Below are 12,187 nucleotides of genomic sequence, written 5' to 3' on the forward strand. Positions count from 1 at the left end.
CACTTGCCCAAGATCACAGAGTTAATAAATGGTGGAGGACCCAGAATACACACCAGGCCCTCTGACTCTGGAGCCCACCTCTTCAGGACTGTGTCGTTCAAGGGCAGACTGCATAGCTTTGCATGCTGTGAGTCACAGTTCATACATAGTCATGTGAGCGAAAATCTCATATAATCAAAAGTGCCCTTGAGAATTTGTTAGGTAGGCACCATGGTCGAGACTTGCCTGCCGCCTCTCTCAGTCCCTTTTCCTGCTCCTGTCGAACCTCTGATGAAACAGTTGGTGCTAAGACCACCTGAGGGAAGAGCAGGTTCGTGCCTTCCGTCTCATGTCCCTTGGCACATCTCACTGAGTGCAGTGATTGGTGGAATTACCCAAGAAAAGATGCTGCCTCTTTTTTCTCTGTCCAGCTGTGTATTCATAGTTGAATGTTTATAAGTTCAATGTTCTTTTGACTTATCTCCCTTGTACCTACCACCTTCTCCTTTAGGCTTATTTTGTCTCTCAAAACTTATGAAACTTGACCAAAAATTCCAATAGAAATGAACTTTGTGACTCATGGGCCTAAAAGAGTAAGTGATCCAAAGTGTTTTTTGTAGCTCCTCCTTTCTTGGTACCCATGGGGTGATCACTGAATCCCTTTGCAAAAACCTTCCAGCTGATGCCATGCTAATACTTGCAGAAAAGATTCAGCATGAGTGGGACTTCCATATCATATTGATTTCATCATCAGTATTGGGAGCCTCTTAGGTGACACACTCAAAGTGCCAGCACTGGGCAATGTAAGAAAGACACTCTGAAGCCCGAAAGTAGAAGTCATGTGCGTTTCTGGAAACCATCCTGTTCTTCCTGTTTACTTCCAAATTTAAATCTTCCCTGGCTCCTGAGGCTCTTCCAGCTTCCTCCCAAACCCCATTTTGGTAAAGGTACATGCCGATTCTTACAACTGGGGGCATATCATCTGTGGAGTGTATGGAAATTCAGAGGCTGGGGCTCCATGCCAGACCTACCAAATCTGGCCATTTTGTTTTTAGCAAACTCTACCAGTGATTTAAGGTCTCTTCCCCAACGTTTGAGAACCATTAAAATGGTGGTTAAGGGTGTGATGTTGGGATCAGGCCTCTCTGAGCCTCAGTTCTCTCACCTGTAAAATGAGGGTTAAACGGCTTAGATAATGCAAAGCTATTAGGAGGAGGAAAACGATAGCACATGGAAAGGTCATAGCTGAGCACCTGACACATAAGCATTCAGTAAATATTGTAGGTTGTCATCCTCATCACACTCCTGAGTCTAAAAGGAATCACTGGTTGGTGACAAGAACAAGAGGATATGGCTTTGTCATCATAATTTTAAATGTTCAATAGGGTGCCGGGATTCACAATTTTTTTCTTACCAAAATAGAAATAACACAAGACTGTTTTGTCCACAGTGTTTGGAAATTTAAAGTAAGACACTGTGGATTGAAAATTGGGCTCTAAAGTCCTCTAGCCTGACAACTAGAATCCAGCAACTGAATCTAACCTTGTCCTCTTAATGTAACTCCAAACAGCCTGACTCAGCGGAAATGAATTAGTCAAGCCAGTGACATAGCATAGGGCAGGAAAAAATGGTTTAACTCAGTTATATTTTCCTGATCCATCAGGTGGTCACCATGGAGATATTAGGGGTGCCTAGATACAGAGGTCATTCAACACAGATCATGTGACTGTGCCCCATGTCTGCTGCCCCCAATTCTGTTGAGCTCCACATCTCTTTAGGATGAGTGCTCAGCTGCTGTTGGGTTTTGGGTGCGTTTTGTTTTTGTTTTAGAATGACATGTCATATTGACCAGCTGAACACTTGGTATGATATGAAAACTCATCAAGAAGTGACCAGCAGCCGCCTCTTCTCCGAAATCCAGACCACATTGGGGACTTTCGGTCTGAACGGGTTAGACAGGCTTCTGTGCTTTATGATTGTAAAGGAGTTACAGGTGAGCCTTTTGACTTTCGTGACTATTTTCTGCTACCCTGGGAGAAATGAGAGTAGATCATTTAACTTTTCTTTCATGCTTTCCTATACTGACATCAGACCTCATATATGAGATTCCTATTAGGTAAATAAGAATGAGAATAAGCTAGAATTTCTTGGCCAGCATAGTATTTTTATAGGTAGATGATTTTTGCGAGTTTCATGTTGAGAAGGTAAGACTTTTTCTCTTTGAATCCAGCAACTCTTCCTGGAAACGGGATGTTTCTAACAGGAACCTGAAATTGCTGCTTCCTCCATCATAGTGTGGGTTGATTTAGGCCAGTCTCTGTTCTACCTAACATTTTAGGTGACTGGAGTACTATTCATTTTATTCGTTATAGCTGGTTCTTTGATTTTGCCTTCTTGTTCCAGAATTTCCTCAGTATGTTTCAGAAAATTATCCTGAGAGACAGAACTGTTCAGGATACTTTAAAAACTCTCATGAATGCTGTCAGCCCCCTCAAAAGTATTGTAGGTAAGTGTTCTGAAACTAGCCTGGGGTGGAGATTATACTGTGGCCTTTCAAAATTCACTAAATAGAAAATTATATTTTAACTTTTCAGCAAATTCGAATAAAATTTATTTTTCCGCCATTGCCAAAACACAGAAGATTTGGACAGCTTATCTCGAGGCTATAATGAAGGTATGTTGTGGAAGAGAGGCTGACAATCAATGCTATATTTTTTAATTATTAATTTATTGTAATTTTGTTGCCCAAAGAAAGCCATTCTTCTTTTGTTGTTAGAACAGAAATGCAACACTTCCATTTATTATTATTTCTAAATTCATTTGTTTCCTTATCTTCCTTTCTGGGCTGTTCTTGAGCCTGCTTTTCATAGGCTTGTTCTCCTTTTGCTCAAGGAATGTTTCTTTTGGAATGCCTTTTGGCAAGAGGTACTTTCACAAAGGAAATGGAAAATTTCCTCCTTCAGTAATACTTAGTTCCCACAATACAAGTTCATTTAATGAACTGCTCTGTCAGTTCATAGATCATCTGTCTCTCTCCCCTCTTGTGTCGGCATAGATGTGAGAAAGCCAGGTTCTTTGGGGCATAAATTGTCCTTACAGCATGAATAGAACACTGTCTGGAAATGAATAAGAAAGGGAAATGAGATTGCTTATCGTGGAATCTGCTCCTCTGCTATCCTGCCTTGACACTGTGACAGTGATGCTCAGGGACCCTCTGAATCTTCTGTGTCCTGCTCTCATCCCTTGGTGATCCAAGATATTCGACAACCCTTGATCGAACACTTGTTATGTACAAAACATTGTCAGTTGTTGGGTGACACTGTTAAAGGAAACACTGCCTGTCTCCTCAAAAAACCTGCTAACAGTCTAGTAGATTTCCTGGTGGAAAACTGATTTGTGGTTAAAAGTATCACCACAGAAAAAGTCTAGAATGCCATAGGAATATGGGAAAGTTCCATTCTCCTGTTCCCACTTGTATAAGTTGCTCATTGAGACAGTACTTATTGTGTCTCGGCCAAATTCACAATGTATTTCCCATAATCCCAGTAAGTTCTTTGCGTGTGTGTGTGCGTGCGTGCGTGTGTGCGTGTGCGCGCACGCACGCATGTGTGTTTTAATTTGGAAACTTAAACAGAATGGGAACACAAGGAGCCTTTGGCTCTGCTAGATGTCCTCTTAGGTAGGTCTCACGTTCCGTTAGCCAGGTGATTTTCAGATATTGAGAGCTTCTCAGGTTTAGCTTCTAATTGCTGGAAAAACCTGGGAGGAGTGAAGAGTGACCTGAGGTTGGACAGACCCGAGTCTCACCTCTGCAGGAGGCCAAGGGAGACGATAGGTGTTCTTGGAAGAGACTTAGAGATTTCCCCCTTGTTGCCTGATGGTTCACAGCCCAATGGCTGTTCTGCACTGCCGTTAGTTGCAATTGCTTGTAATTCAGTGGTTGCCAAATATTGTGTCTAACTCAGCGATCTCATAAGGCCCCCAAGGACTTTCTTGTCGTTTCCTCTTGAAATGTGAGAACTCGCATTCACTAAGCGGTGCTGATGATCTGGAGCAGCGACGGAAGTACCCTGCACTGTCCAGTAGTGACGGCGGCCACTACCACATGGAGAAGTTGAGCACCTGAAACGTGTGGGAATGAGGAACCAAATTTTTAATTTTATTTTAATCAGTTTAAAATAGCCACATGCAACTCGTGGCTGCTGTATTGGTCATTGCAGCTCTAGAGAAATCATGGGGAAAGAATGCTAACCCAGATATCTCTAAGTAGACGAGTAAATAAGTAGAATGAGCATGAGCTTATCATCCTCCCACGCTCCTTGGCCTCTCCAGTGTTGTATTAAAGGCTTAGACTAATTGGGCACAAAAAGATAACATGTTGGTCACCAAGATTCATGCTCTAAATAAGAACAGGTTATCTTAAATTGGCTTTATTTCTTTTTCCATTTATAGGTTGACTTTCAAAGAAATCTTTGACATAGAGTATCTAGAATTAAGCAAGGAATTAAATGGGTCACATACAAGGTTGGAAGGACATTTCCGAATGGCCAGAGAGAACCCACTATTTTCTTGGACTTGCTCTATTCTGATTTTTAAATAATATATTTCTACTCATAAAAGGTTTCTTACTTTTAAGTAACATTTTTTTTTGCATTGACTTATTTTCTTCGTATAAGTAGAATAATATAGTCTAGTAAGAATAGCAGTCAAAAGTAATACATTTGAGGTCATTTAACCATTTTTTAACTATTATCTAAATAATAACTTTTCTTTACTCTTAGAGAAATCACTCTCTTTTTCTTAATTTTTCTCTGCTCCTGACAACTCAAGAAATGTGTTCATTTTCATCTTATTGTTGCTGGCATTATAATAGCCCTCTTCCTATTCCTCCTCTCCCCATTACTAATCTTTTAGGGGTACCTTTTCTAGAATAGAAAATAAGAAATTTACTGGCAGAAAAAGTTAGAGTATACTGTTGACTTTATGATGCCAACAAGTTTATGGGAGCAAGCTGAAATCTATCTCAAACCGGACCCCACAATAGTTTGCTGTCACCTGACAGTCATCATAGACATCTCCAGATACCATTTATGTTCCTCACTACTTGGAAATCACAGTGGTTGAGCCACCATGTTAGCATAGCTCCATATCACAAGTCTGTTCTGTTAATAGTCTGATAATTATATTTTATTACAGTTAGCTTTCGTTGTAATCCTGTGTTTTTTTGTACATATAAAAGAATTATTCTGAGACAGTGTCCATATGCTTCACTAGATTCCCAAAGGGGTTCAAGGTACAAAAACAAGACTAAATCCCTGGATTAGGGGTAAGCATTGGTAGATTTTGGTAGATTTTATGTGGATTATTTTTTAACCCAGGTTATTACTTTATCTGAATTGCTGAGTGATGTGGAAGACTTATATTCACCAAATTTCAAAATATTAGAGTGCAATGGCATCCTTAGAACTTGAGAAGTTTCAGTTTAGGACAAATAAAGGAAGTCAGGCTTCTCATTGCAGCTACTACAGTGGAAGAACTTATTACAAAAGATCAAAAAAGACACCTGTACTACGTGAACAACTAATCATTAATGGGTTACTTTGTAAAATGTTAGACTTTGGGGATATTTCGAGGTGGGCATACAAGAGGTTTCCCAGCAGTCCTGAAAGGTCTTTTGTGCCTCCATCAAGGGTGACATTGCTCTTAGCTGTGGAGCCAGTCCGAGCCATCCTTAAACTTTTCTGTAGGACGTTGTGATCCTCGAGTGGAACCTTGGTGTTTGCCTCCTTACCTGTTCTACCCATTTTTTCTCTTGCTTGTTCACAGGTTGGGCAGATGCAGATTCTGAGACAACAGATTGCCAATGAATTAAATTATTCTTGTCGGTTTGACTCCAAACATCTGGCAGCCGCCTTGGAGAATCTCAATAAGTAAGTGCCAGGTTTTGAGAGAGCCATCTGTGGGCCTGCGTTGTTCACTATCAGTTTCTTTAATATCTACTGTTTTATGTTCTTTGTGGGTAAGAAAGCTCTCGGAATTTATAGGTTTCCTTACCATGGATAATTAAATCTGTCTTCAGAAGCCTCTTTATTGTCCCTTGGTGTGTGTGTGTGTGTGTGTGTGTGTGTGTGTGTTTTCTTAAGAGATTCATTTATTTGGCCAACATACGTTGATCTCTTAATACACACCAGACTCCATATTTGTTGTAAGGATACAGTAAATAATACATATACATAGTATATGTTAATCAACTATTTATGTTATCAGTAACCCTTGTGTTCAACAGTAGGCTGTTAGTATTTAAGTTTTAGGAGAGTCAAAAGTTATATGCAGATTTTTGATTTCGCAGGGAGTTGGCGGTCCTAACCCCCATGTTGTTCAGGGGTCAACTGTATTTCAAAACCCACACCTAACTTTCCACAGGACTGATTGCTAATCCTGAGCATAGTTAGAAGTATGTTAATTACTAGGAGTGGGTCTGGACACACATCCCGGAGGGCAGGCCTATCTTCCCCAGCACCAGCAACTTGCTCTCATTGCAAGCTTCTACATAACAATAAATAATCCATGCTTCTCAGTCACTAAACCAGTGCTTTTGACAAAGTAGGTATTGAAAACAGTCCAGTCAGCTCGTAAAAATTGAATGGTGAAAGCATTTGATTTGGGTTAACTCAAAAGATAATTATAGATTAAATTTTCCACTTCTCATCAATCACAGGCATGGAAATTGAGAATTGGAAGGATCAAGAGTTGGCAGGACCTTCCTCCTCTGCTTCTTTTACAAATGAGGAAACTGAAGCCTGAAAGATAACATCATAACCCGTATTAACTTGTATAAATTCAGTTCATCTATAATGTTTATCACTTTTTTCCTCCATTTAGAGCTCTCCTAGCAGATATTGAAGCCCACTATCAAGACCCTTCACTTCCTTACCCTAAAGAAGATAACACACTCTTATATGAAATCACAGCCTACCTGGAGGCAGCCGGCATCCACAACCCACTGAATAAGGTTAATAATTAAAATGTGTGGTGGTGTGGTGGGAGACAGCGTGGTAGAAAAGGTGATTTGGCCCAGGTAGCAGATTACTGTGCTAAGATAGTGGGAGAAGCTGGATTCACATCCCAGAGCCTCCTTTCACTCAAGTCCCCGCCCTTTCTGAGCTCCTTTTCCCTCCTGTAAGATGAGGGTGTGATCACACCTTCCCTGACTGACTCAGCCGTGGGAGTCAGATGTGTTTGTCAGAGCTCCTTAAAAAGTGAAAAGTGCTTTGTGTATACGAGATTAGTTTTAGATTTGTCTGGGGTTTGATGCTTGAACTGCAACTAAATGGTGACATTGATCCTTCTTGCCCCAAAGATACTTCCCTGCGTGGCTGACAGTAATCACAGTGATAATCTAGGGCTACAAACTCTTTTCTGCCGTTCTGATTTCCAAACAACTCTGAGCACTGGAAGTTTGTTCACAGGTTGGTGCCAGACTTCATTTGCTGGCAAAACCTGTTCCTGGCTGTTTATATTCCTGTGAATATTTGTGTTTGGATGCTGATTCTGATGACTGATTATAGGCCGACATTCTGGACCACATATAACCTTTTTAAAATCTATAAATTGTGAAATTCTAAAATCTCTAGGATCCCTGGCTTTTCGAATGAAAGATCCTGAACCTAAATAGCAGCTCACATTTTTTGAGCACTTCCTGTGCGCCAAACACTATGTTAACCTGGCTGTGGGTGATCTTGCCTAATCTCGCAGCTGCTCTGAAATGCCCCAGGGTTCCTCACTAGTGAGCTGGCTTCTGAGCAGAGCCTGCTTCCAGCCAGAATGCTAGCCTGCCTCCCAGCCTGGCCAGGAGGAGAGGCGGCTGGGTTTGCCCTACTTTCTGCCCCTGTGAACTGGGAGAGAGACTGCTCTGTGCCATTGCCCAAGAGAAAGCAAATGACAAAGGAGACACCTGCTTGGTTTCTATTATGTACTGCTCCTTGCTGCTGTGTGGAGCTCTCTTCCTTTCTTTCCACCTTTTTCTCTTTCCCTCCTTCCCAGCCTCCCTCCATCTGCTCTTCCCTCCAAGTTTTGCCTCGACTACTATATTTTGCTTTCCATTCCATTCTGGCTCATCACCCTTTCTTCCCTCCTTAATGACACCAGAGGATTGTGTGGAAGGGGGACCAAGTAACTACTAATCTCTAAGCAAAATTGTTCCCTTCCTAGAAGGGCTAATTGTTATAGAGGTATTTATATTGGGGGTGAGGGAGGAAATTGGTGGTGTTCGATAAAACTCTAAAGGTAGCAAATTAATGGAACCATCCTAGTTGTAGATAGTACGAAAAGATAATTAAGATAAAATGGGAGCTCTCCATTTGAAAATCTGTTCTGCAGTATTGTGCAATGTGAAGAAACCACCCATTCTTTTACCTTTCTCTTTCCAGATATACATAACAACAAAGCGCTTACCCTACTTCCCAATTGTCAACTTTCTATTTTTGATCGCCCAGTTGCCAAAACTTCAGTACAACAAAAACCTAGGTACTGTATAACATTTATTCTTTGCAATAAGTAACAAAAACAATAGATTAATATCTAACCAAACAGCTCTTTTTATAGAATGCTATGTCACATATGAGATCTTTTCTCAGTTAAGTGCATGTTTATAAAGTCCACGTCTTTGGGCCTCCGAATAAGATGCTCCATCATAAAATGTAGACAGTAGATTTATACTGTAGTCCGCTTTTAATTTCCAATGGTTAATCATCCAACTGATTTCTTTAATGTTTAGGCAGCTGATTGTGGTGTGAAAGAAAATTCTTTTGGTTAACATCCTATTCTTTCAACAAGTGTCATGTTCCTACTGTGTATCTAGAACTGCAGTGTGAAGAATAACAAATAGTTAGGAGGGAAGACTAAAACATGAATATTTAGTACTTTAAGATATGTGTGATTACCTGTGAAAACATTCTAAACGAAAGTAGATACCAAAGGCTTTCAGTAGATTTGTCTTGTCAGGAATATATCCCTAATTTTTTTTTTGCCATTGATCACTTTATCCTGAACCTTTTTATAATCACAATTCTATTAGATTCCCAAGTACTTCCTCTGTCTTCAAACTTTGTATCCAAGCAGTTTTTTCAAATCACTGTAGAGTTTAATTTACTTTAAGTATTTGTAAGAGCTTTTCAGTGAATATGCCCACATTGTTTTTCACTCAGGGATTGAAGTATTTCCCTTCCTGTTTTATTAGCTTTTTTTAGGGTAAGGATGTGGAGTCTCTTGAAGGTTTTTAGTATATCATTCAAAAATATTTCTTGATTTCAGACGCACCTCCTGCACAGTCCTGGTTCTGCCACAGAATGCAGAGCATCATGCTCCCAGTAAATACTTGCCGTAGGAGGGAAGGAACAAACAAACGTTTTCATTGTGGTTTCACCGCCTATCACTTACGTAACTGTGGCCAAGTTACTTCACCTCTCAAGCCAGTCAGATTTTTTAAATACTTAACACAGTACCTAGCACAGAGCAAGTGCTCAACTGATTCTAAATCCTTTCCTGGCTATTGGTCAAAATCAATGTCAAGAACCATCCCAAGATGAATTTAGCGTTCATCGTAAGATTCAGAGATTCATGTTCCCCCTCTCTTGTCCCTGCGTTATTGCTAAATAAGAATATATGATCCTTTTTAACAATGAACTGTCCATACATAAACATATCTTGTTTTCATTAAAGACTATTTGTTCACTGGTCTCATTCTTAGGTAACATTTCCTTCATGGTATGTTGTTTGAGGTCAGGCACCTTCATTGTACAACTGCTTATGGGAAGCATGTCACTATTCCATGGAATTTTCAGATCTTTAAACAAACCAAACAAAACCTTTAAGTGTCCTAGAAATGTATCTACACCCGACTGCAGTTTTTTTCATGAATTAGACTGATATGTTAATTTGGGAATTAAATTTAAAAAAAAAATAGGACTGAGGAAGGAACTTCAGCATGTTTGTATACCCTAAAAACATTTATATAACCTTGTGAGCATTGTTCTCAAGACTGATCTAAGAACACATGCCTGCCTTGGTCTGTCTTTTAAGAAAGGTCTCTTTGGGGCTTCGTGCATAGAGGATGCTTTTGTTCTAAACATCACCTTTGCTTCTGTCTGGAAAGGACTCCATCTTCTGAGTACTGCTTGTGTCTTATACAGCGGGCATTAAGTAATGTCTGATTGAAGTGAGAGATTTCCACCCACCAGCATTTGGCAATGTCGGCCCTATGAATTTTAACCATTCTAATGGTTATGTGTATTATGGTATCCCGTTGTAGTTTTAATTTGCCTTTCCCTGATGATTAATGATGTTGAGCACTTTTTCATGTGCTTTTTGGCCATTTTATATCTTTCTTTGTTAAGTGGCTGTTCAAGTCTCTTGCTTGTTTTTAAATTGAGTTGATTGCTCTCTTATCACTGAGTTGTAGGAGTTATTTATATATTGTGAATATGAATCCTTTGTTAGATGTATCCCGAAGTTTTTCTCACAAACCGTGGCTTATGTATTCGTTTTCTTAACTGTTGACTCTAATGAGCAGAAGTTTTTAATGCTGATGATGTTCAATTTATCTTTTTTTTCCTTTATAATTAGTCCTTTCTGTGTCCTAAGAGCTCTTTGCCTACCCCAAGGTCACAAAGATATTCTGTTATGTTTTGGTCTAGAAGGTTTTTAGTTTTAGCTTTTCCATTGAGGTCTGTGGTCCATTTCAAATTACTTTCTATCCACAGTATGAAGTGAGAGTCAAAGGTCATTTTCCCCATTAAGGATATCCAATTTCAGCACTATTTATTGAAAAGATTTCTCTCACTCTATTAAGTTGTTTGGATTTTTGTGGAAATTCAATTGATCATATAAGGATGGGACTGTTTCTGGATTTTCTTTTCTGTTCATTAATCTATTTATCTACCCTTATGGCAATACTGTCTTGATTGATTACTGTAACTTTATAATAATTCTTGAAATCAGGCGATATAAGCTTCCAACTTTGTTCTTTTTCAACATTGTGTTTCCCCCCAAAGACCCTAAGCTCTATCTCCTGTTCACTGCACAGCCATCCAGGCAAAAGGTCAGGGTCCAGATTTAGGCAGAAATCCTCAGTGAAAAGTTCAGCTTTGGCACTCACTCACTTCACAAATTTCCTTCTTCCACTGTCTCGACTTCTGCAGATTCTTTTCTTGTATAACATGCAACATCGTGTTTAAAACTACTTAGTAATATTTCATCCAGCATTTTAATTGTTTTCATTTAGGAGAGTAGTTCATGTTATCTAATATGCATGCTGCCATTAACAGAAGTCAATTCTGTGTCATTTTTATTTTCTCATTTGCATTTATTGATACTTTTAAATTTTTCTACAATAGCATTCATTAATTGTATAATCCCAAAGAAACAGTGATGGTAATTATAAAACTTAGCGATCATTTTATCGTATTACTCCTTCAGACCACTAGAAGCTTCCATCAATCCCGGGCCTAATTCGGAATGCAGTCCAGAGTTGTCATCCCCTCCAAATAGTGATGACGTGGGCCCTAGTCATGCTGACATCCATGAACATTGATACTGAATGAGCATGGCCAAAGGCAGGCACTTCACTCAGTGCTGCAATTGGCCGTTTTTCATCCCTTGCAGGAATGGTCTGCCGGAAGCCTGCCGACCCTGTGGATTGGCCACCGCTCGTCCTGGGACTGCTCACCCTGCTGAAGCAGTTTCACGCCCGGTACACGGAGCAGTTCCTGGCGCTGATCGGCCAGTTCATCCGCTCCACAGTGGAGCAGTGTACGAGGTACAGAAGGACGATCGGGAATACGTGGAATTGCTGTTACAGAGTGGGCTGTGGACCCTGCATGTCAAGTTCCTCTTCTTACCTCCCTGGCAGAGGCGCACATTGGCTGCTGACCCTGCTCTGCAGAGCAAGTCAGCGCACAGCACCTGGTTCGAAGAAATTCAGGTGCTCTCCCCTCAGGCACACTGCCCCACACACACTCACGGTGGTTTTCCATGCATGAGTGAGACCACGATTAGCAGCCAGCGTCGGGGAGAAGGTGGAGGCCTATCCATCTGCCAGCTGGGGCGTCGCTCCCAAGCCTCAGCGAGCGGGGTGCTCTGGCTGGGGCCACGGCCAGGGGGCAGCCACGGCCAGGGGGCAGCCACACTGGGAGGCCAGGAGCACGTGTGT

At 40.7% G+C, this 12,187-nt stretch overlaps 1 protein-coding gene across 2 annotated transcripts in view; it reads left to right on the forward strand.

Annotated features, from left to right (window-relative positions):
* WASHC5 (WASH complex subunit 5) overlaps nt 1-12,187 on the forward strand; it is a 58,135-nt gene that overhangs the window by 35,776 nt on the left and 10,172 nt on the right. Inside the window, exons 21-27 of one of the 2 annotated variants that reach the window (XM_039853613.1) lie at nt 1,810-1,972; nt 2,383-2,485; nt 2,574-2,653; nt 5,806-5,909; nt 6,862-6,991; nt 8,409-8,505; nt 11,641-11,794. In XM_039853613.1, the coding sequence (XP_039709547.1) occupies nt 1,810-1,972; nt 2,383-2,485; nt 2,574-2,653; nt 5,806-5,909; nt 6,862-6,991; nt 8,409-8,505; nt 11,641-11,794 (831 nt within the window). Of the gene's footprint in view, nt 1-1,809; nt 1,973-2,382; nt 2,486-2,573; nt 2,654-5,805; nt 5,910-6,861; nt 6,992-8,408; nt 8,506-11,640; nt 12,033-12,187 lie in introns of those variants that run through there. The other variant, XM_039853612.1, reaches the window with a different exon arrangement.

This window comes from Pteropus medius, unplaced genomic scaffold, assembly GCF_902729225.1.
Source record: "Pteropus medius unplaced genomic scaffold, Ma_sr-lr_union100, whole genome shotgun sequence".
NCBI classification, from domain to species: Eukaryota; Metazoa; Chordata; class Mammalia; order Chiroptera; family Pteropodidae; genus Pteropus; species Pteropus medius.